The sequence below is a fragment of the Bufo gargarizans genome, chromosome 1 (genome assembly GCF_014858855.1).
Source record: "Bufo gargarizans isolate SCDJY-AF-19 chromosome 1, ASM1485885v1, whole genome shotgun sequence".
NCBI lineage: Eukaryota > Metazoa > Chordata > Amphibia > Anura > Bufonidae > Bufo > Bufo gargarizans.
The window spans coordinates 731,777,497-731,787,661 of NC_058080.1; the positions used below are offsets into that span (position 1 = coordinate 731,777,497).

At 47.1% G+C, this 10,165-nt stretch overlaps 1 protein-coding gene across 1 annotated transcript; it reads left to right on the forward strand.

Annotated features, from left to right (window-relative positions):
* Window positions 1-638: 638 nt before the first annotated feature.
* Window positions 639-9,678, forward strand: LOC122930259 (zinc transporter ZIP10-like). The gene is made up of 2 exons (XM_044283496.1): window positions 639-933; window positions 8,706-9,678. The coding sequence occupies exon 2, from the start codon at window positions 9,052-9,054 to the stop codon at window positions 9,676-9,678; it is 627 nt and encodes a 208-aa protein (XP_044139431.1). The 5' UTR covers window positions 639-933; window positions 8,706-9,051.
* Window positions 9,679-10,165: the final 487 nt, after the last annotated feature.

Sequence of the window (10,165 nt, forward strand, 5' to 3'; positions counted from 1 at the left end):
GTGGTCGCGCATGCGCATTTGGTGGCCTCTTCTCCCGCAGTGCTCCTTGTAATTTGTGTGCCTGCGCAACCGTGGTAGTGCGCTTGCGCTGAGACGCACACCCCCTCCTCCAGCTTATCTTCGTCATGTCCGGTGCGGCCGCGTCAGCGGAAGTCACGATGGGTAAGGGATTTTCACGGGGTAAGGTTTTTTGATAGAATTGAAACACCATTTTGTAGGGGCACTAAAAGTAATTTGAGCTGCGCTGCGATTGGTTTTCATGGGCAACACAGACAGTACTTCTTTTAACCGTTTTATAACTCTGCCCTAATGTATGGCTCATCCCTTCCATGGCAACTGATGGGTTAATTATATGCGTTCCACATAGGAACACAGGGCGCGCATTTTTGCTAAGCCCTATTGGCCCAGCCTGACACGTGACTTAGCCACTTCCTGTTTCGTCCTGTAGGCGCTTTTTGTCCAGTTGACCTCTTCTTAGTCATGTGACTTACTCTCATCCGGTTTCGGCCTGGCCGTAACTGACTGTATGTTATTGTTCTGTGTACGAGTTAACAGCCTCCTTATGTCGCGTCCGCCGCTGACCTCTGTTACCAGCCTTTTTTTTTTTATGATTTCGTCGGCTTGGGTTTCCCTGAGGAGGATGGTGCGTTCCACGTTGGAACGCACTCGTGGACCACACCGGACGTGTCACATGACACGGAAACTTCCGGTTCCTGCCAAGGAAGGAGCGTGATACGGACACCTGGAGCCTTTCTATGACATGATACTTGTGTGTGGGAGATAAGTGCTGAGTTCTGGGCTCCCGAGGAAAGAGTCCCCGAAACGTTGAGAGGTGTTTGTCCTTGTGGAGCGTCGCCCTTATTGGATGAAGTGTCTGCCTTATGTCTGGAGTAGGACTCCTCTATTAGGACAGGACATCTCTGGACTGAGGGGGTGAGTGTGACCCGGAGACCCCTTGGCTGGGTCATCGCCTTTGTTGCTGACGCTGTACGACCACCGTTACGCGCACAGAAAATCGCTGGTGGATGAGAATTTAAGCGCATGTTCATACAGCGCATTTTCCGCGTGCGTTTTGCTCTATCGTCTGCTCTGAGTGGATCCCATTTCCCGTTGTTTCTTATTTGGGAGTCCGTGTCAACTGAACGGGGCTAAATCCGCGGATCAGCCTTGCGTTCCCCTTGCAGATGCCACGGCGGATTTTTCAACTAAAATAAAACCGCCAGGTGGAATAGCCTGATGGATCCGCTGACAGAGGTTATGGCCGCCACGCGGGTCAGTGCGCTTTAGTAATGAGATGATCGCTGTCTGCTGGTTGGTTGTTAACGGCCGCGCTGTTAGCCTATGGGATGATAGACGTGGGTCCCACCATCTCGCTCAAGAATGGGGCCCCTTTTCTGGCGGTAGCATACGCGGAGGTGGCGGCACATGCATTAAATTCTATGGGACGTCCAAACCGCTGCTGTTTTCGGAACTCGGATGGAAGTGAATGGAGTGATGTGCGCATGCGCCGCCACCTCTCCGCGGCAAACAGGGCCCCCTTCTCTAGGTAGCTGCGGGTCTCAGTGGACCTGCGGATGAGCTGTAGATGCTTGGTTTACCTGGCTGCAGCGGTCACTTGTTGTCGATGTGATGTCGCCGCTGCAGCCAGGTTACTCGTGTGGGTTTGCAATGGCCTGTTCCCCACTCCTTGTCCCGTACCCCCCCAAAAAAAAAAGTAGCTGCAGGATCAGACTGGACCGGTTTCTTTGTCGCCCGTTACCATGGAGACACATAGGTCTGCATAGGAACTGTAGAAGCAAAGACATTTGTAATGGAGACCTGTTTTTTTTTCGCATTTTGGATACATTGGGATGATAAAAAAAAAAAAAGGCACGACCTTTAGTCTAGGCTACATGGCGTCACGTGTTGCGCAACTTTTTTTATCTAGATAGTCAATGGTGTCTCCCTTTGCAAAAAAATCTAGCTCTGTGTGCTTTTATAGTGTAAAAAAACGATTTGATACATATGCAAATTAACCTGAGATGAGTCCCTGACTCCTCTCGCGGACAGGACTCCTCTCGCGGACAGGACTCCTCTCGTGTTCATTTGCATATGTATCAAATTATATTTTTTAGACAATAAAAGCACACAGAGCTATGGGGACTGGGTATTGCGGATGTGCTAGCGGCCATCTAGCAACCCATGTCCTCAGCTCTATACACAAAATCCTGGTGACAGGTTCCCTTTAAAGGGGGATTCCAGGATTTTATTATTGATCGATGTGAATGGTAGCCGTGCTGCAGTAACAAACTCCATCCACTGCGCAACGGGTGGCGCTGTGCAGGTTCGGAGGTGGAGGTACTCGGGGATCTATTTCCTGAAAGCCGACAACCTAATGATCGCTGTGGACGGGACGGACTGCTGATGGCCGCGTCCACCTTCATGTAACTTTGTGACAAACAGGAATTATTTGAAAAACGCATCAAAACAAACATTTGAACCTAAAATACGTATCCAAGCAGCAGTTCACTCATTGAAAAGCAATGTAAAAAAATAACATATTGAGGCGTGCAAAGGCCATATACAGGTCCTTCTAAAAAAATTAGCATATTGTGATAAAGTTCATTATTTTCTGTAATGTACTGATAAACATTAGACTTTCATATATTTTAGATTCATTACACACAACTGAAGTAGTTCAAGCCTTTTATTGTTTTAATATTGATGATTTTGGCATACAGCTCATGAAAACCCCAAATTCCTATCTAAAAAAATTAGCACATCATGAAAAGGTTCTCTAAACGAGCTATTAACCTAATCATCTGAATCAACTAATTAACTCTAAACACCTGCAAAAGATTCCTGAGGCTTTTAAAAACTCCCAGCCTGGTTCATTACTCAAAACCGCAATCATGGGTAAGACTGCCGACCTGACTGCTGTCCAGAAGGCCATCATTGACACCCTCAAGCAAGAGGGTAAGACACAGAAAGAAATGTCTGAAGGAATAGGCTGTTCCCAGAGCGCTGTATCAAGGCACCTCAGTGGGAAGTCTGTGGAAAGGAAAAAGTGTGGCAGAAAACGCTGCACAACGAGAAGAGGTGACCGGACCCTGAGGAAGATTGTGGAGAAGGACCGATTCCAGACCTTGGGGGACCTGCAGAAGCAGTGGACTGAGTCTGGAGTAGAAACATCCAGAGCCACCGTGTACAGGCGTGTGCAGGAAATGGGCTACAGGTGCCGCATTCCCCAGAAACAGCGGCAGAAGCGCCTGACCTGGGCTACAGAGAAGCAGTGCTGGACTGTTGCATGTCATTCGGAAATCAAGGTGCCAGAGTCTGGAGGAAGACTGGGGAGAGGGAAATGCCAAAATGCCTGAAGTCCAGTGTCAAGTACCCACAGTCAGTGATGGTCTGGGGTGCCATGTCAGCTGCTGGTGTTGGTCCACTGTGTTTTATCAAGGGCAGGGTCAATGCAGCCGCTATCAGGAGATTTTGGAGCACTTCATGCTTCCATCTGCTGAAAAGCTTTATGGAGATGAAGATGTCATTTTTCAGCACGACCTGGCACCTGCTCACAGCGCCAACACCACTGGTAACTGGTTTACTGACCATGGTATTACTGGGCTCAATTGGCCTGCCAACTCTCCTGACCGAACCCCATAGAGAATCTGTGGGATATTGGGAAGAGAAAGTTGAGAGACGCAAGACCCAACACTCTGAATGAGCTTAAGGCCGCTATCGAAGCATCCTGGGCCTCCATAACACCTCAGCAGTGCCACGGGCTGATTGCCTCCATGCCACGCCGCATTGAAGCAGTCATTTCTGCAAAAGGATTCCCGACCAAGTATTGAGTGCAGAACTGAACATAATTATTTGAAGGTTGACTTTTTTTGTATTAAAAACACTTTTCTTTTATTGGTCGGATGAAATATGCTAATTTTTTGAGATAGGAAATTTGGGTTTTCATGTGCTGTAGCCAAAATCATCAATATTAAAACAATAAAAGGCTTGAACTACTTCAGTTGTGTGTAATGAATCTAAAATATATGAAAGTCTAATGTTTATCAGTACATTACAGAAAATAATGAACTTTATCACAATATGCTAATTTTTTGAGAAGGACCTGTATATAAATGGAGAGCTTGTGCTTCTAGAAACGCGGACACGGAGGCCCCGGACTATAATGCTCATCATCCACATACGTGTTGTACCCGGCAAACCGCTTCTAGGCTAACAAAATCTACATTGTCTGAGCGCACCAGACAGAACGTGTATAAAAATCTAACCTCATCATTAAAGGGGTTGTGCCGAGCTGCGTAGTCGGGGACCACTCCTTCATTACGAACTGCCAGTAATTCATAACTTCTAGCAGGAGTAATAGAGGAATCACACAACATAGTCATCAGGGGTGGGGGGCGGGTAGAGTAAGTGGTCACTAAAACAGACCTGTCAGGAGGAGGGACATATTTTGGTCTGACAGATTTTTAGGACCCCCTCCCCCCGCCCTTTTTTTTTTTTTTGGTCCTATGATCTATGAATACGTCCTGTGCATGATGGGAGTTGTGTCCGTCTCTGAATTGGCAGCAAATATTCATACGCCTCAAGGTGTTTTTTATTTATTTCCCCTAGACAAAGTAGGTTCATTGCAAGTTAAAAAAAAATCTAAAAAAATCCCAAAGTATGTTGATTGCCCGTTGAGGAATGTGCGAGTGCTCTGCAAGACTGTGATAGTCACATGAGGCTGGTCATGGGAGGACTGGAAGGAATCTCAGAGTAAAAAATCACTACAGGAAAGCCCGCCAGCTACACGTCTTAGAATTCAAAGAGGCTCCGAAAACCCCACAAAAAATACCTTTGAAGGGGTTCTCCAGCTAGGTAATATTTATTTTATTTGTAAAAAAACAGAATGGCTTGAAGGGGGTCTCCTACCATATATATCCCCAGGATTGGTCATCAGTATTTGCTGGGCTGGGGTCTGACACCCGGGACCGCTGCCGATCAGCTGTTTGACGAGGCGGCGGGGCTCCATTCGACGACTCTTCCTCATCTTTACACTACACGTTGTCTCCCTTGCAGCGGTGGCGTCTTGTAATCACTTGAATGGAGCGAGTGCTTGTAATGACACTAGGCCACCACTAGAGCGGAGACGACGGGCAGTGTAATGAACAGGAAGCTGGGCCGCATGAAGCGCCACCGCCTTGTCAAACAGCTGATCGGCGGGGGTGCCAGATTTTAGACCCCCGCCAGATCAGATATTGATGACCTAGCCTCAGGATATATATGGCAGGACAACCCCTTTCACACGGGCGTCCTGGATTTGCTCCGGATGCGTCGCGTGTGCATTGCTGGAAACCCGCGTGAGTAGGCACGCAATTGCAGTCGGTTTTGACTGCGATTGCGTTCCAATGTTCAGTTTTTTCCGCGCAAGTGCAATGCGTTTTGCATGCGCGTGATAAAAAAACTGAATGTGGTACCCAGACCCGAACCCGGACTTCTTCACTGATGTTCGGGTTAGGTGTTCTATTCATTTTATTATTTTCCCTTATAGCATGGTTATAAGGGAAAATAATTGCATTCTTTATACAGAATGCTTACTAAAATGTGGATTGAGGGGTTAAAAAAATATCCATAAATTTACTCACCTCATCCACTTGTTCGTGCAGCCGGCATAATCTTCTTTCTTCTTCTTTCAGGACCTGCAAAAGGACCTTTGATGTAATCGCGCTCACGGTGACGTCAGCGCAGGTCCTGCTGAATGGGGAAAAAAAGAAGGATCTTCTATCTTCATTCAGCAGGACCTGCGCTGACGTCACCGTGAGCGCGATTACATCATCAAAGGTCCTTTTGCAGGTCCAGAAAGAAGACTATGCCATATGCCGGCTGCGCGAACAAGTTGATGAGGTGAGTAAATTTTTATATATATTTTTTTTTTAACGCCTCAAGCCACATTTTAGTAAGCATTCTGTATAAAGAATGCAATTATTTTCCCTTATAACCATATTGCAAAGGAAAATAATACAGTAAATTGACGTTTATCAATTTACTAACATCATCTCCTAGCAACCATGCGTGAAAATCGCATTGCATCCGCACTTGCTTGCGGATGCTTGTGATTTTCACGCAGACCCATTCACTTCTATGGGGCCTGCGTTGCGTGAAAAATGCAGAATATAGAACATGCTGTGATTTTCACGCAACGCACAAGTGATGCATGAAAATCACCGCTCGTGTGCACAGCCCCATTGAAGGGAATGGGTCCGGATTCAGTGCGGGTGCAATGCGTTCACCTCACGCATTGCACCTGCATGTAATTCTCGCCCGTGTGAAAGGGACCCTAAAGGGTCACTAAGTTTTGTTAAAATCTTTGATACGTCATAGAGACCTATCAAAAGTTTTAATCAGTGGGGATATATATATAATTTTATTTTCTTGATCTCCTTTGATACTTTTATTCTGAGAGTGGAGAATTCCTTTAACCAGTTCCAGTGCTTTGTCCTCTGCACAATTCGCTCTTCGTCGCGCCCCTGCATTCAGCAGCTGACCCCCTCATGTGATGTGAGGAATTCAGACCCGGACAGCGCACTGTGAGGCAGACTGCTGAAGTGAGGGACGGGCAGCACTGCTGGAGGGACTATAGGGAGCCTGCCCGTGTGTAGTGCGGAGCGGCGAGGTAACCTTCCAGTCCTTGCCTCCTCTACTCGCCGTCCGCTCTGTCCCTCCTGTACGGGGAGGAAACTAGAAGCTGAGCGATCAGTACTCTGCCTCCGATACAGTGCCGGACCTCGGAGAGATTAGTAACCACCGGACCCCAGGTATGAAGGATTAACCTTTCCACTGCCCTCCTACAGGGATCTTACACTTAACTCTGTGAGTACCTTAGACCGCCAAGGAGCCTCACATTAACATTTTCACTGTGCTCCTTTCACTGCTTAAGAGCACCAGGCATGTAGATATTAACCCCCTCACTTCCGTAGACCACTGGGGATACGGAAATTGATCCCATCACTGGCCTAGATCACCAGGGTTTCAGGAATTAACCCTTTCACTGCCCTAGACCACCAGGGTCACTAAAATTAACCCTTTCACTGTCCTAGACCACCAGGGTTATTGAATTTTGCCCTTTTACTGCCCTAGATCACTAGGGGTACTAAACTTAATTAAAAAAGGACCATGGATCACACATCCACATGCTATGCATTGATCTATTATTACTTCTCAGCACGATTCACTTTGCTTCTCATCATAATTAATACTTTACAGCGCCATAATCTACATACTGCACACAAGACCTTTGCATACGTTTTAATCACAATGCATAAGCCCGCTCCTCACTAAGCAATGTGAATTGTGCTGAGAAACAAAAGATCACTTTACTTGCCTTAACCACATGGGATACTAAACACTAACAATTTCACTGCCCTAGACCACCAATGATGCTTCCCTTCCCTAGATCATAGAAATGAATCTCGTCATTGCCACCAGGGATATAGATTTTTTAACCCTGGATCAATAGGGACTTTGTGGCAAACACATTTACTGACCTGGATCCCTAGAGATGCTGATATTAAATCTTTCACTGCCTTAGACCATCAGAGGTGCAGACATTACGCTCTTCTTTAGTCCTGCACGCTGTTCAGTACTAGTTGCTGTAATCTCACCCAGGTCCCAAACTTCTCCGTTGCAAAGTATTATAGGGAACATTTATGGCCAGCCATAGCCAAGTGTGTGATAGTCATAGGGGCTCAATACCGTAAAAAAAAACTCTTCCGTTTTGTCCCCATTCATTGTCAATGGGGACAAAACGTAACTGAACAGAACGGAGTGCTCCAAAATGCATTCCGTTCCGTTTAGTTGCGTTCCCATACCGGAGAGAAAACCGCAACATGTTGTAGTTTGCTTTCCGTCCTGGGATGCGGAGAAAGACTGATCCGGCATGACCCCCAATGCAAGTCAATGGGGACGGATCCGTTTTATCTGACACAAAAGAAAACGGATCCGTCCCCCACTGACTTTCAATGGAATTCATGACGGATCCGTCTTGGCTATGTTAAAGATAATACAACCGGATCCGTTCATAACGGATGCAGACGGTTGTATTATCAGTAACGGAAGTGTTTTTGCTAAGCCCTACCGGATCCGGCAAAAACGCTAGTGTGAAAGTAGCCTAGGGGCTCATTAGCACAAACGTGTGCTGCCCGTTGCCGTTTCGCGGATCCGCAATACACAGCCACTTCAATGGGTCCACAATTCCAGAAAAGCGTAACGGAACACTACGGACTGCTTCCTGGGGTTCCGTGCATCCACACCGTAAAAAGATAGAACTTGCTCTATCTTTTTGCGGAACGGATGGATCGCTGACCCATTCAAGTGACTGTGTGGTGCCCGCGCATTGTGGACCGTGTGAACAAGCCCTAAGTCTGAAGGAAGAGCGAGTGCAAGCCCAAGGGGCTCCTTGCATAAGCTGCCCTAGTTGCGTTTGAACCAATGAGCCTAAACGGTGTCTACTGTCTCTGCTATATTTTATATTTAGTGATGATTAGAAGTATTTGACTTTTTCCTCCGGTCACCAATGTAATACGTGATAATTGGCTTTATTATGCTGACATGCAGTTTGTTTTTTTCTGGGTGTACAGTGGTAATCGCGACGCTATTGTTTTGAGCTGCACCTCGGGTTTTTTACAGAGTGCATTAACCAAATTTGTGTTTTGTTTTTTTTTTCTCTCCAGGTGGATTCAAAATGAAGGTACACTTGCACACGAAATTTTGCTTTTTTTGCTTGTTAACTTTTATTTTTCCTCACTGCAACCACTGCCACGGGTACGTGCACGACCACACCTCCGAAGAAAGCCACACTCACAGTCACAACGACTACCAGATGTCACAGGAGCCCTACCTGCAGACTCGAGACTCCGAGCCGTCCACGAGCAAGTCTCCATCGTCCGAAGCCGAGCACGAGCAAAAGTACTTTATCGAAAAATTATTCCATCGCTATGGGGAGAACGGAAGATTGTCGTACTACGGGCTGGAAAGACTTTTATCTAGTTTGGGTCTGGGGAAGTTGAAAGAGATTAAATGGGCCACGAGGACACTGACCACGATCCAGTTTCACATTTGGATTTGGATCATGTAGATTCCCACCCCCATGATAAAAATGAATCAAAAACTGCCAAGGAGTGTAAAGACAAAAAGGCGACGAAAGCCATCCACAAAAATCACCCGCACCACCACGTTCATAATGCCACATACCATTCTCACAACAGTAGCCACCATAATCACACGGCCAGCCACGTGTCGCTCGACGGAAAGACAGACGAAGCCTTGAACGGTACAAATACGACCCTGGAGCAAAACAAAAAGAAAACGCGCAAGCATAAAGAGAGGCGGAAAGGGGCAAAAACCAGCGAGGTGACCGTAGACTCTCAGTTAGATTTTGAACATGCTCAGGATGAGAACAAGCTTGGGTACAACCCCGACCATAACCACGCTGAATCGCTTCGATCCAACGTGGACGCTGATAATCTCGAATCTGAAGAACACAAGCAGGGCTCTGAATATCTTCAGAGAAACACCCGGAAAAGAGAGGCTCCCAATCATCACACTACTATAAAAACCCACACGAGAAGTCACACCCCACATGACGATAAAGTGCATGAACATGATGAGGTAAGTGCAGGACAATGCTTCTGGATGCTACCCTGACAGTAGAGTTTATGAAATCTCATAGCAGAAATTTACAGCTGTCTAGGACAGGCATCCTCAAACTGCGGCCCTCCATCTGTTGCAAAACTACAACTCCCAGCATGCCCGAACAGCCTACAGCAGGGCATTGTGGGAGTTGTAGTTTTACAACAGCTGGAGGGCCGCAGTTTGAGGATGCCTGGTCTAGGAGGATTGAGCATAACGGTCTGATCAGCTGGGGTTCGACTGCTAGGGGGCCGCTCATGAGAAAGGGAGCCTTGTGTTTCCCTGTTTGAATGGAGCGCCATTCACACACGTACACTGCCGCCCCATTCAGCTCTTTGGCACTGCTGGAGACAGCCATGGTCAGGTGCTCGCCTATCCTTCCGCCGCAGGATGTTGGGTGGAACGGCAGGGCACAAGTGTGAGCGCTGCTCCTTTTAAACCACAGGATCTCTGTTCTAGTGGTTGTGGTGGCCCCAGCGGTTGACTCCTGCTGATCAGACAC

Bases quoted from the DNA above. Each gene is read 5' to 3' on its own strand.
- LOC122930259 (XM_044283496.1), top strand. From the start codon at position 9,052: ATGGGCCACGAGGACACTGACCACGATCCAGTTTCACATTTGGATTTG.